Genomic DNA, 13,099 nt, shown 5'->3' on the forward strand with positions numbered 1-13,099 from the left:
GAGCTAGCGCTCCGTGGGTGCTGTTCCCTGAGCTGAGTGGTGGGGATGATCTAGAGACGTGTCTCACTTGAGTCCCTGACCTTGTGGGACTCCCAGACAGGTCAACTCATTGCATCGAATTGCAAGGGGGATTCTCAACCACTGGGCCACCAGGGAAGCCCTTACTGCAATTTTTAAAGAAAAATCCAAACTAGTGCAAAAAAGAAATCCAAGACGGAAAAATATTAAAAAATTAATGGCAGGATCTGACCCTTCACTTGGGTCTCTCTGCACTAGTCTAATCCTGATCCTGTTGTAATAAAACTTTATTTACAAAAGTAGATAGCCTGTGGTCATAGTTTGCCAATTTCATGTCTTAAACGACTGCATTAAAATAGCATTTTCTTCCTACAGGTACAATAGTTGTAACTAACCTTGAGACCATTGATAATAGTAAAATAAAATAGGAAGTGGTGAATTTTGAGTATGGTTACTTTTATTTAATGTATTTTACTGAATTTAAATTTTAGTAATTAATTTAGTAAAACTAATTTTTAGTAATGATTGTGTGTAACAACCAGGTCACAAAGTTCCCTAAAATTTAGCAACCAGGGGCCAGTGCTAGCTGGTCCCAGCACTTGGCTGTGTTTCCACCTGGTAAGAAAAGTCCTGTGTGGTAGAGCCAGGGTGAGAGCGAAAATGGGGACACAGAAGTGTACAGTTTGAGGTCTGCTGCTGCTGCTGCTAAGTCGCTTCAGTCGTGTCCGACTCTGTGCGACCCCAAAGACAGCAGCCCACCAGGCTCCCCCGTCCCTTGGATTCTCAAGGCAAGAACACTGGAGTGGGTTGCCATTTCATTCTCCAATGCATGAAAGTGAAGAGTGAAAGTGAAGAGTGAAAGTGAAGTCGCTCAGTCGCGTCCGACTCTTAGCGACCCCATGGACTGCAGCCTACCAGGCTCCTCTGTCCGTGGGATTTTCCAGGTAAAAGTACTGGAGTGGGGTGCCATTGCCTTCTCCGAGTTTGAGGTCTAGTTCACCTCATTTTAACTTGGGTTTATGAAGATTCGGTTCCGTTCTGTCTAAATGTTGGATCGGTCCAGGCCTTCTGCTTCAATAAATTTGGACCGCCCCAGGCTCCGTCCCAGCCTCTCCTGGCCCCGCCCTCTGGCCGCTCTGTTGTCATGACGACCGCGTCCTCAAGCCCTCAAGCCCACAAGCCCGGGTGGTCGTCCGTCAGAGCTTCCATTGGCCAAAAGTTCGCATCCGGCAGGTCTCGCTCACTCTCATTGGCCAGTTGATCGCGGCGGTGCCAACCCGCACACTCCCATTGGCCGAATGGTTGAAAAGGGCGGGGACTATGGGCAGCAGTTGAGGAGGGCCCTTCGGACCTTAGCGCAGCCCCGAGCGGGGAGGGAGGGGGTGTCTCGGGTTATTTGAAAAGATAAAGGTGAGGCGGGTGTGGAAGGGGCGAGAAGTCGGGGCAGGTGCGAGGGGAACGGGTGGGCAACGGAGACTCGATGTTTGGGGATTCCCAGGTTGTCCGGACCGCACGGCGATGACTACACCGGCAGGCTCGGGCACGGGCTTTGGCTCTGTGTCCTGGTGGGGCCTGTCCCCGGCAGTGGACCTGCAGGCTGAGAGTGAGCCCCCCGCTCAGGATCACAAATCTTGCGACGCAGCCGCTGCCTTCACAGCCTGGCAGACAGCGCGCTAACGTTCTCGGGGGCTCCAAGGGCGCCCTCCGCCCAGTGGGCAGCCTAGATGCCTCTGTGGACTCCAAGTTCCGGAACGCTTAGAGGCACAGCTCCGGTTGAAACCGAGGCCAGGGGTCCAAGTCCTGCTGAGGGTGGCTGCAGGGGACGCTCTCCAGGCCGCAAACTCCAGCCTGCTATCATCTTATCAGGTCCTCCTGTGGATCCAGATTCGCAGGCCGAAACAGAGCATGAGACCCCCGAGCTAAATGTCCTGCTGTTGGGTTCAGTGGATGGGCGGCACCTGCTACGGACCTTGGCCCGGGCAGCTCTCTGGCCTCGAAGGAGGTTCCATGTGAGCTGGGATTATGGGGTCTTGGAAGGAGGAGGATGAAGATGAGAGCCCAGTTTCCTGAGTCCTTGAGGGAGGAGGGAGCTGGGGACCCAGACTCCTAGGTCCTGGGGAAGGATGGGGCTGGAGTTGGGGGCTCCTGGGTTGAAGTGGGGGAAGTGTCTAAAGATGGGGCCTCCTGAGTAGTGACGGAGAGGAGGGTTCTGAGTGCCCACGTTTCTGTGATTAAAGAGCGGGACTGGTGCACGAGCCTCCGGGGTCCTGTGGGAGGAGGGGGCTGAGGTTTCCCACTCCTGGGTCTGTTGGGAGCCAGGGACACAGATCTCAGAATTGTTCTTCCCTGCCCGTCCTTTTAGTTTTATGTGCTGGAGAATAATCTGGAAGCTGTAGCCCGACACATACTGATCTTCAGCCTAGCCCTGGAGGATCCTGAGAAGATGGGGCTGCAAGGTCAGCAAAGATCCAGGCCATCTGGCCCCCAGCCCCTTCCCCCTTCCTGCAGAGTTCTAGCATTTCAATGGTGAAATTAAGCACGATGCACATTGTTTCCTATTCCATCACTTGCTCACTCACTTGGTAGCCCTGTCAGCTTCAGCTCTTCCTACCTTTGAAATGGGGCTAAAAAGAATGCTTCCGAGAATCATTCAGAGAATTCCAGGAGATAATCCACATAAAACTCTCAGAACTGTTCGTAACACAGTGTAAGCATTCAAAACCTCCTGATGAGGGAGAAGCCCAAAAGAGATCCAGGGACTTCCCGAGAGGTCATGAGTCCCCCGGATGTGGGGACCATTTGGCTGAGCTGAGCTCTGTCCTGCCTAAAGCCTCCCTCAGGCCTGAGTCTCCCCTAGTGAGAGGTATGAACCCCAGGGAATCTGCCTGGAGGAGGCATCCTTGGAAGTGAGACTATAACAAGGAAAGGAGGAGGAGGATTTGGGTGGGAAATTGACTTGTTTTCCAGTAACAAAAACTTCAGCTTGGTGCCTAGAGCCAATTGTTCCCCCCTAGACTCAGGCAGGCTGTGTTCAAATTCTGACTCTGCTTGCTGTGTGACCTTGGGCTAGTGTCTATCCCTTTCTGGGCTTCTGTTTCTACATTTATAAAATGAAGATCCTAAAAGTTCTTCCGCCATAGAATTCTTAATAAGGGTTTAATGAAAAAAAAAATGCATGGCTCCTGGCTTATGATATAGACTCCACACATATTAGCGATTATTGTTACCATGATTAAGGATGGTAGGTGTCATTAACAGCCCAGGGCTTTCAGAAGACATTGCACAGATTTCTTAATGCACCTTGTAAAGGCTCTTAAACTAGAACTTATCTAACCAAACTAAAAGTATATCGTTCTCTCTTATAAGGTTCTTAAACAACTAAAATGAAACTATATGTTGATATCGATATATATTGTGTATACAACTAAAGGTAAATAGTTCTGTCTTAGTCGCTCTGCTGCTGCTGCTGCTAAGTTGCTTCAGTCGTGTCCGACTCTGTGCGACCCCATAGATGGCAGCCCACCAGGTTCCCCCGTCCCTGGGATTCTCCAGGCAAGAACACTGGAGTGGGTTGCCATTTCCTTCTCCAATGCATGAAAGTGAAAAGTGAAAGTGAAGTCGCTCAGTCGTGTCTGACTCTTAGCGACCCCACTGGACTGTAGCTCACCAGGCTCCTCCGTCCATGGGATTTTCCAGGCGAGAGTAGAGTACTGGAGTGGGGTGCCATTGCCTTCTCCAGTCTTAGTCGTGTCCAACTCTTTGCAACCCTGTGGACTGTAGCCTGCCAGGCTCCTGTGTCTATGGGATTTCCCAAGCAGGAATATTGGATGGGGTTGCCATTCCCTTCTCCGGGGGATCTTCCTGATCCAGGGATCGAACCTTGGTCTCCTGTATTAGCAGGCAGATTCTTTCCTGCTGAGCCACCGGGGAAGCCCTAGTTCTGTCTTACAGGATTCTGCTAACACACATAAATCTTCATCTCCATCTCTATATAACCTTTCCTTTTTTTAAAAAAATCTTTCCTTTTGTAAGTCAAGAGAAACTTAAGCAGGAAATTCAGGATTGGGGTTACCTGCGGGGCGGGGGGTTGGTAGGAATAGGCGAGGAGACCCAGGTGAGGTGTAAATTACTCTTCATGTTTTAGCTTTTGGGATGGGTGGGGGACTTGCCTAGGTCCGCCATGTTCATTACACGACTATGGAAGAATACCATCTCTATAAAGTGGCGTCGCCGTCACGGATCTCACGTGTGGACTCACCCCTCGGCTCCCTCCATTATTTTCTCCCTACTCCCCGCAGAGAGGAGCGAGACCTTCCTGGAGGTGTGGGGGAACGCGCTGCTGCGCCCCCCGGTGGCCGCCTTCGTGCGCGCCCAGGCCTGCCGCCTGGCTCACCTGGTGCCGGAACCTGACCGCCTGGCGGAGCAGCTGCCTTGGCTCAGCCTGGGCGCCCTCAAGGTGCCTCCGCGCGGCCTCCGACAGTCCCCGCCCGGGACCCGGGTGGCGGCCGGGCCGTCCAACAGGGTCTGCGTGGATGGAGCGGCCTGAGGGCTCCGGGGCTCCCACCGGGCCATATGGCCCAGGGGGTGGCCTCTGCTCTCAGAGCCTCGGTCCCTTCAGCGGAGAGCCGCCAGAATCGTTTCCCACGCCCCGCGGGGGAAGGGAGGGTCGGGGGGAGACGCCACGGTCCCTGCAGCCCCCTCTCCCTCGTTCTCCCCCACACCGGCCTGGCCGCGCAGTTCCGCGAACGCGACGCCCTGGAGGCCGTGTTCCGTTTCTGGGCCGGAGGGGAGAAGGGGCCGGAGGCTTTCCCCATGAGCCGCCTGTGGGACTCGAGGCTGCGCCAGTACCTGGGCTCCCGGTACGACGCCCGGCACGGCGTCAGCGACTGGGACCTGCATATGAAGCTGCACGACCGCGGGGTGAGGGCTGGGGGGCGGGGCTGGGGTCCCGGGTCCTGGAGGTGGAGGAGGCGGGCCTAGGGTCCCGGTCCCGGGGGTGGAGGAGGCGGGACTGGGGTCCCCTGTCCTGGGGGTGGGGGAGGAAGGGCTGGGGTCCCCTGTCCTAGGGGTGGAGGAGGAAGGGCTGGGGTCCCGGTCCTGGGGGTGGAGGAAGCGAGGCTAGGGTCTCGGGTCCTGGGGGTGGAGGAGGCGGGGCTGGGGCCTGTAAGTTTCACAGAGGCCTCTTTCCTCGCTCCCCGCTCCCTCCAGGCCCGAGTCATCCACACCCGCGAGTTCAGGCGCTGGAGGGACACGGGCGTCGCCTTTGAACTCAGAGACTCCAGCGCCTATCACGTGCCCAACCGGACCCTGGCGTCCGGTCGCCTCCTGAGCCACGTGCGTGCTCCCTGGCTGCTGCTGATTCTAGAGGCTGGGGAGCCCCACAATCCGAGTTCCCCAACATTATCCTCTCTCCCTGCTTTCCCAGCGCGGGGAGCGCGTGGCAGCGCGCGGGTATTGGGGGGACATCGCCACGGGGCCCTTCGTGGCCTTCGGCATCGAAGCGGACGACGAGACCCTCCTGAGGACTAGCAACGGGCAGCCGGTCAAGGTTTGAGGCTGGAGGTGCTGGGGCCCGAGAGGGTACGCAAGGCCCCGCCCTGCCGCCCGGGCCCCGCCCCCGCCTTCAGGGCCCCACCCCCGACGCCTGGGCTCCGCCCCTGCAGCCCAGGCCCCGCCCCCGCCCCTGCAGCCCGGGGCCCTGCAGCCCCGGGGCCCTGCAGCCCGGGGCCCTGCAGCCCGGGGCCCTGCAGCCCGGGGCCCTGCAGCCCGGGGCCCCGCCCCTCGCTACGTCCACGTGACAGCCCCACCCCTCTACTTCCCAGGCCCAGTCTAGAAATCTAAGTGCGTCCGCCAGATGCCTTCTCTGGGGGTGGGGGCTTGGGAAGGGGAGCGTTCTTTAGGCATCTCCAGTGCCACCGCGGCCCCGCGGTCCTAGCTCAGCGTCTGGCCACGCCCCTTCTACCCCCAAAGACCGCATGCGAGATCACCGAGCACAATGTGGCGGAGCTCTTCCGAGAGATGGCCGCCTGGGGGCACCCGAGAGCCGCCGAGGGGGACCCGGAGCAGGTGCAGGGCGGCGCGGAGGGAAGCTCGGAGCCCGGTAAGCCGCGGACCGGGGCTGTTCCCTTGAGGTGGCAAGCGGGGCTGGGGCGCTCACATCTGGGGGAGAGCGGGACCCGGACCCTCGTCCCAGGCTTCAGGCTCCGGGTATTTGAAGTCCAAGCATGGATCGGTTCGGTGTCTAAAGCCTGGACAAATGACCTCCCCTTCCCGACATCCGGTCTGTTTTTCACTCTTCTCTTTGAATTTCTCTCCCTTTTCCAACTCTTGACACCATTCATACCATTCTGAATTCCAGTAGCAGAATTAGCAGAATTATGATCCCACGTGCAGATATTCAAGAGGCTGAGAACATTTTAACGAGCTTCTAGGTTTCAGATTATACCTGAATCCCCCGACCCCAAATCTGGTCGTGCCTCCGTCTACCCATTACCTAGGTTGGCCCTCCCGGGTGAATTAATGACTTGTGTGGCTATGGGTCACCCACTCTCTTTTCTCCTCGTGAATCTCAGTTGCCTAGTCTGTAAAATGGGTTTCTGCCTGCCAGGCCAGTCTTCCCAGAAGTTTCCAGGGATCTACCCAAGAGAAAGGATGACAAAAGGCCTGAAGACGGACGAGGAGAGTCATCTCCAAGCTTCGAGTGTCTGCCTAACCCTGCCAGTCTTCCCTTCCCCAGCAGCCCCTGCCCCGGAGCCCTTCACTGTCCACTTCCTGTCCCTCGATTCTGCCCACACCCTCCACCACAAGAGCTGCTACATGGGACAGTTCCAGCTCCTCTACGTGGCCTGTGGGTAAGAGGACCTGGGAGGCGCCCAGGTCTTCCTCACCCAACCCCTCCTCCCTCAGACCCAGGAATCCAGGCCCCCAGACCCTTCTCTATCAGTGTCCAGGTCCCCAGCCTCTCTTCTTCACTCAGAACCTCAAAGTCCGAGCCTCAGCCTTCCCCTTTTCTCTCCGCAGGATGGTCCATCTTCTCAGCGCAGAGCTGGGGGCCTGCGTGGCCCCCGGAGGACGCCTGATTGTCGAATTAGCCCAGTGAGCCAGCAGAGGGCAGGGCGGGCAACTTTCAGGCCGGGGGCGGAAAGCGGGGCCCCCTAACCCGCCGCTTCCTGGTTCCAGGTTCCTAGTGGACCTGCGGCAGGAGCAGCTGCAGGCGTTCTCCAGCCGGGTCGGGGAGCTAGCACAAGCGGCTGGATTCGCCCCACAGTTGGGGGGCAAGCCCTCGGACACCTTCGCGCGCTTCTACAAGGCAGGGGACTCAGCTCCGGGCCATGAGGACCCAGCTGTGGAATCTGGGACTCCGCCCCCTGAAGTCCTGACCCCGCCCCTTGAGGCAACCGACCCGCCCTCTGAGGACAGGACCCAGTCCCTTGAATCGGGGAACCCACCCTCTGAACCCCTCAAACTGACCTCAGAGTCTCAAGCTTCACTCTTGGAGGCTTCAGTTCCGCCCACAGGGAGTCAGGCCCCCAAATCAGAGAATCAGACTGTTCCTCCAGAAACCAAATACCCCATCCCCGACATCTAACCTCCGGTCATAGAATGAGAACACGCCTCTAGAATACTCAGTCACACTCTCAGCAGTCTCACTCGGTGCCAGAGGTGTCGCTAGCATTTCGGATTCCATTCCTGGGATTCTATATTTATTCCTAGAATTCTAGACTGTTCTCTTGAGTTCTGTCTTTCACGCCCAGACTCTGAAAACAGCCTGGAGATCTGGCCTTGGGGCTCTGCTCAGGCCCTCTGCGTGGTCCCCTTGACTCCAGGCGTCCCATTCCTAACTGGGGGCTGGGGGTGTCGCCTCTCACAGGCTGGTCTACCCTCAGGTGGTCCAAGTAAAGAGAACCAAGAACTCTTCTCCAGGTGTCTGTGTCTTTCCTGTCTGTCTCCAAGAATAGGAGAGGGAGGGGATGTGGGGGGTGAGCAAGAGGTGAATTTTTATGTGCTACCTGCTGAAGCATATTAAAAAGCAGAGACATTACTTTGACAACAAAGGTCCGTCAAGTTAAGGCTATGGTTTTTCCAGTAGTCATGTATGGATGTGAGAGTTGAACTATAAAGAAAGCTGAGTGCTGAAGAATTGATGCTTTTGAACTGTGGTGTTGGAGAAGACTCTTGGGAGTCCCTTGGATTACAAGGAGATCCAACCAGTCCATCCTAAAGGAAATCAGTCCTGAATATTCATTGAAAGGATTGATGTTGAAGCTGAAAATCCAATACTTTGGCCACCTGATGCGAAGAGCTGACTCATTTGAAAAGATCCTGATGCTGTGAAAGATTGAAGGTGGGAGGAGAAGGGGACGACAGAGGATGAGATGGTTGGATGGCATCACCAACTCAATGGGCATGAGTTGTGTAAACTCCGGGAGTTGGTGATGGACTGGTGCGCTGCAGTCCATGGGGTCGCAGAGTCGGACACGACTGAATGAATGAACTGCTGAAAGCCTGGGCACACCCCACACGTGTTTCCTCAAGTAAATCAGCAAACTTTACTGATTGGGTAACAGGTTTGGGGCACTGAAACTGAGCATAACACGGTGAAGAAGTTCCAGTCCTCAAGGAGACTGCAATTTAGGGAAGGGGCAGGGCCTAGACTCCTGGGTCTGAGGGAGAAGGGGTGGGGGGTCTGGACCCCCAGGTCTGAGGGAGGAGGGGCTGGGGGCCTGAACCCCTGGGTCTGAGGGAGAAGGGGCTGGATTCCCAGGCCGCCAAGGTGAAGGGGTGATCCAGCTGGAGCATGGCCCGCCCCACCCCTCACGCGCCCCGTTATCTCGAATCCTGGGCAGGGAGAGGAGGGGGCAGCAGTATATTTAGTCTCCGTCCTCGCCCTTTATCTCAGTGTCCTCAGTGAGGTTGGAGCAGACCGGACGAGACAAGTCCCAGGGGCCTTCAAGGTCACTCCGGACGCTCCCTCCCTGACCCTCCAAGAGCTCCTTGCCCCCAGGGTTCTGCCTCCCTCAGCTCCTGGCCTGAGACCCAGCATGGCGGACCGGTGAGTGAGGACTGGTAACCTGGGCTCCTGAGGCCGGAGGCGGGTGGGGGGTTATCTCCCGGATCCCTGTGAGGGGTGAGAGTTGTGAGCCTGGACTCCGGTCTGAGAAGGGAGGTAAGGACAGGAAACCCGGGTGTCCGAATGAGGTGAGAGTTTGGGACTCCAAACCCTAGGAGCCGAGAATGGGGAGCTGGTAGGCCGGATCTGTGGTCAGAAGGGCCTATGGGGTCCCTTGGGACACGGACTAGACAGGACCCAGGCCCACCAGTAACCCCCTTTCCTGGTTTCTCTCCCTCCAGGAGCGGCGGCAGTACGGTGAGAGCGGGCGTGGGCTGGCCCCGCGTGCCCGGGGAGGGGACTGCGGGAAGGGCTCTGGGGAGAGAGACTGCAGCCCTGGAAGATGGCACGGAGACGGGTTGCGGGGGGGTTCCCGTGGTCACTCAGCTCCGTTCCCCCAACCCCAGGCAGGGGACACGGTCCCCGCGCCCCCTCCTGTCCGACGCCGCTCGTCTGCCAACTACCGCGCCTACGCTACGGAGCCGCACGCCAAGGTGAGGTCGGGGGCCAGCGAGGGCGCGGGGCCGGTGAGGGGGCTCGCAGGGTCTGGATTGAGGTTCTTAGGGCACCGGCGTCCTGGGGAGGCGGGGCGGAGCCAGGGCCCTCACGGGACTTCGGTTGTGGGCGGAGCCCAAGAGGAGGAAGGCTTTCATGGGACGGGCTTAGCAGAGGGCCGGCGTCTGATTGGTGCGAGCTTGCCTATGGGCGGAGTCCCGCCGTCTCTGGACCAGAGATCGCTTAGAGACGGTGGGCGGAGCCTATCTACAGGCCCCAGATTGGTGGATGGGGATGAGGGGCGTGGCTTCCCGCGGGCTGGAGTTGGAGGAGAGACCTGACTTGAGGGGGCGGGGCTCTGATGCTCCTCCCGCCGTCCTCCTTCGAATCTTCCTCCCTCATCCTTCCTTGCTGTCTTACCCCCGGCAGAAAAAGTCTAAGATCTCCGCCTCAAGGAAACTGCAGCTGAAGGTGCGGATGAGCCCGGGGGAAGGCTAGGTGTCTTCAGGGGGCGGGTCTTGGATGTTGGGGTGGGGCTTCGGGTGAGCGACTGGGCGGGACCTGAAAAGTTTGGCGGGAAGGTGGCCCTGCCAGGGAGGTCTGGGGCCTGGGAATGATGGACATCAAGCTGGAGGGGGCAGGTCTCTGGAAGCCGGCCTGGGATTAGAGGGCAGGGCCCGATGAGGGTGACTACCCCGCAGCGTCCTCATCCCAATACTGGGCCGCGGTTCCCGGCACCCCCTCCCTAGACCCTGATGCTGCAGATTGCAAAGCAGGAACTGGAGCGGGAGGCTGAGGAGCGGCGAGGAGAGAAGGGGCGCGCTCTGAGCACACGGTGCCAGCCTCTGGAGTTGGCCGGGCTGGGCTTCGCGGAGCTCCAGGTACTGGTTCTAACCAGGGACTCCGTCCCAGCCTGGGCTCCCAGGTTCCTAGTGTCCGATCTTGCGTCCCTTGGGACTCAGGGGTATACTTACCGATGCCCCCACTCTTCCCAGGACCTTCGTGTCCAATTTGCCAATCCTCACCCTTAGGAGTTCAGAAATGTGGCCTGCAGCTGCCTATAACCTCAAAACCCAGAGACTGGTTCCTCCAGCCCAACTCCAGTCCAGATTCTCAGAACCTCTGACTCTAAAGTTCCCCAGGGTCTGGCTTCAATCTACTCCTCCAGGTCCCCAACCCCTCCTCCCTCAGACCCAGGAGTCCAAACCCCTGGGTTTTCTCCTCACTACACACACCGCATTCCTCCACCAGGACTTGTGCCGACAGCTCCACGCTCGTGTGGACAAGGTGGATGAGGAGAGATACGACGTGGAGGCGAAAGTCACTAAGAACATCACTGAGGTGGGAGGCACTGGGCCGCCTGTGTCCCTTTGGGGTAGGATGGGATGCCTCAGGCTCTGGTCTCAGCCTGGCCCCTTGCAGCTGCTTACAGCTGCAGACACCAGGAAACGCAGGACAACTCTGTGAACCTGGCAGGGAGGGGCCAGAAGGATGAGCACAATAGGTCAGCTGCTAAGTCGCTTCAGTCATGTCCGACTCTGTGCGACCCCATAGATGGCAGCCCACCAGGCTCCCCCGTCCCTGGGATTCTCCAGGCAAGAGCACTGGAGTGGGTTGCCATTTCCTTCTCCAATGCATGAAAGTGAAAAGTGAAAGTGAAGGGTCAGGGATGAGCACAAAAGCCAGGAGGGGACAAAGTAGGAAATATGTTTGTGAACATTTGTGGCTGGAGCCTCAAGTGTTGGTAAGTCAGCTCAAGTGTGGGCCAGGGACCTGTGAGATGAGTGTAGCCGGACTGGGATGTGTCGGTGGTTTTCCGAGATGAGGCTGAGGCAAATTGGGGATCCAATTACAGGATGGGGAGCTTGGATTTCATCCTGAAGGTAGTAGAGGCCTGAACTAGGGAGAGCCTGGCTAGGGATAGGAGAGAAGTGTAGGGTGGAGAAGTGAGGCAAGGAGGAAGAGGAGGGGGGGTCTCCATCTCCCTTTATGGCTTTGCCCAGATTGCAGATCTGAACCAGAAGATCTTTGACCTTCGGGGCAAGTTTAAGCGGCCCACTCTGCGTAGAGTGCGGATCTCTGCAGATGCCATGATGCAGGCACTGCTGGGTGCCAGGGCTAAGGAGACCTTAGACCTGCGGGCCCACCTCAAGCAGGTGAAGAAGGAGGACACGGAGAAGGTGAGTGTGGCTCAGTCCAGGAAAGGGGGTGCTTAGGGGAGGAGGTGAAAGTGAAGTCGCTCAGTCGTGTCCAACTCTTTGCGACCCCATGGCCTGTAGCCCACCAGGCTCCTCCGTCCATGGGATTTTCCAGGCAAGAATACTGGAGTGGGTTGCCATTTCCTTCTCCAGGAGATCTTCCTGACCCAGGGATTGAACCTGGGTCTCCTGCATTATAGGCAGACACTACCATCTGAGCCACCAGGGAAGTCCCAGGGGAGGAGGTAGTGGGCAGCAATCCTAGGACCCAGCCTGAGGGTGAAGGGTCCTCCGCAGGAAGTCTAGGAGGGGTACAGGAAATGCAAGAGTAAGACAGGATGTAGAAGAGAAAGACAGGAAGTGCATTAGGGAGAATGGAAGTGACAAGGAATCAGGAAGTGCATGAGGGAGACAGGAAGTACATGAGTGAGAGAGGAAGTGCAGGAGGGAGACAGGAAGTGCAGGAGGGAGACAGGAAATCCAAGGGGAGATAGGAAGTGCAGGAGGGTGACAGGAAGTGCAGGAGGGAGACAGGAAGTACAGGAGGGAGACAGGAAGTGGGGCATATTGGAAAAGATTGTCTGAGGGAATAAGACGTATTCCAGAACTAGACCCTGCAATGGGCATCTGGAACAAGTGACCCAGCAGGCAGGAGGGCAAGTGGAGGCTACCAGGAAGACACGCTAACCTCTGACCTCCCCCCCACCAGGAAAACCGAGAGGTGGGAGACTGGCGCAAGAACATTGACGCGTTGAGTGGAATGGAAGGCCGCAAGAAGAAGTTTGAGGGCTGAGCTGACTGCCCTCTGCCTTGACCCTGGCCTCGAGGATGACCCCGAGGAATAAAGCTTCTCTCTGAGTTGAGGGTGGCTGTCTGTCTACTCCTGGGGGCAGGGCGGGCGGTTAGGTGTGGGAGAGGCTGGAGAACTCGGGGTAGGAGCGGCACAAGAGCACAGCAGGAGCAGAGTTGAGTCTCCACGTGCGAGGACACAGAGGTGCCGAGACCAAGGAGACCAAGGCCCGGAGACATACCCGGAGGCACAGACAGACGGAGTCAGCGGCACGGCCAGAGAGAGGCAGGCAGAGACCCAAAGGCACAGGAAGAAGTGCACAGAAAGAGGGAATAAAGACAGATATACACAGGGAGACAGTGATGGGCTTACCTTGGAAGACAGAAATAAGGACGCGCAGAGAGGGACACAAAGAGACCACACACACACACACACACACACACACACACACACACACACGAGCTAGGAAGCTAAAGACAGACACACAGC

General features: G+C 57.6%; 2 protein-coding genes across 12 annotated transcripts; both read left to right on the forward strand.

Annotated features, from left to right (window-relative positions):
* The first annotated feature begins 1,347 nt into the window (after positions 1 to 1,347).
* Positions 1,348 to 7,935, forward strand: DNAAF3 (dynein axonemal assembly factor 3). 11 transcript variants are annotated; one of them, XM_086354516.1, is made up of 12 exons: positions 1,348 to 1,428; positions 1,517 to 1,621; positions 1,885 to 2,027; positions 2,381 to 2,474; positions 4,317 to 4,474; positions 4,756 to 4,938; positions 5,227 to 5,352; positions 5,444 to 5,566; positions 5,989 to 6,118; positions 6,626 to 6,869; positions 7,039 to 7,113; positions 7,198 to 7,935. In XM_086354516.1, the coding sequence occupies exons 2-12, from the start codon at positions 1,537 to 1,539 to the stop codon at positions 7,604 to 7,606; spliced, it is 1,770 nt and encodes a 589-aa protein (XP_086210642.1). In that variant the 5' UTR covers positions 1,348 to 1,428; positions 1,517 to 1,536; the 3' UTR covers positions 7,607 to 7,935. The 11 variants fall into 11 exon arrangements, with proteins under 11 accessions (XP_086210642.1, XP_086210645.1, XP_086210646.1 ...); XM_086354519.1 differs by having other exon boundaries at positions 6,755 to 6,869; XM_086354520.1 differs by having other exon boundaries at positions 6,758 to 6,869.
* Positions 7,936 to 8,915: 980 nt separating this feature from the next.
* Positions 8,916 to 12,683, forward strand: TNNI3 (troponin I3, cardiac type). The gene is made up of 8 exons (XM_086354540.1): positions 8,916 to 9,070; positions 9,370 to 9,385; positions 9,535 to 9,621; positions 10,052 to 10,093; positions 10,372 to 10,503; positions 10,874 to 10,963; positions 11,626 to 11,802; positions 12,530 to 12,683. Exons 1-8 carry the CDS (start codon positions 9,060 to 9,062, stop codon positions 12,611 to 12,613), a joined length of 639 nt encoding a protein of 212 aa, XP_086210666.1. The 5' UTR covers positions 8,916 to 9,059; the 3' UTR covers positions 12,614 to 12,683.
* The last annotated feature ends 416 nt before the right edge of the window (positions 12,684 to 13,099 follow it).

This window comes from Bos grunniens, chromosome 18 (assembly GCF_055505025.1).
Source record: "Bos grunniens cultivar Pamir isolate PY7600 chromosome 18, Bosgru_T2T1.0, whole genome shotgun sequence".
NCBI lineage: Eukaryota > Metazoa > Chordata > Mammalia > Artiodactyla > Bovidae > Bos > Bos grunniens.

Coding starts and splice junctions, on each gene's coding strand:
- DNAAF3 (XM_086354515.1), top strand. CDS start 1,743: ATGCCTCTGTGGACTCCAAGTTCCGGAACGCTTAGAGGCACAGCTCCG. Junction 6,119..6,625: donor GGAGGGAAGCTCGGAGCCCG/GTAAGCCGCGGA, acceptor TCTGCCTGCCAG/GCCAGTCTTCCCAGAAGTTT. Junction 7,114..7,197: donor CTGATTGTCGAATTAGCCCA/GTGAGCCAGCAG, acceptor TCCTGGTTCCAG/GTTCCTAGTGGACCTGCGGC.
- TNNI3 (XM_086354540.1), top strand. Junction 9,622..10,051: donor CTACGGAGCCGCACGCCAAG/GTGAGGTCGGGG, acceptor TACCCCCGGCAG/AAAAAGTCTAAGATCTCCGC. Junction 10,964..11,625: donor TCACTAAGAACATCACTGAG/GTGGGAGGCACT, acceptor GGCTTTGCCCAG/ATTGCAGATCTGAACCAGAA.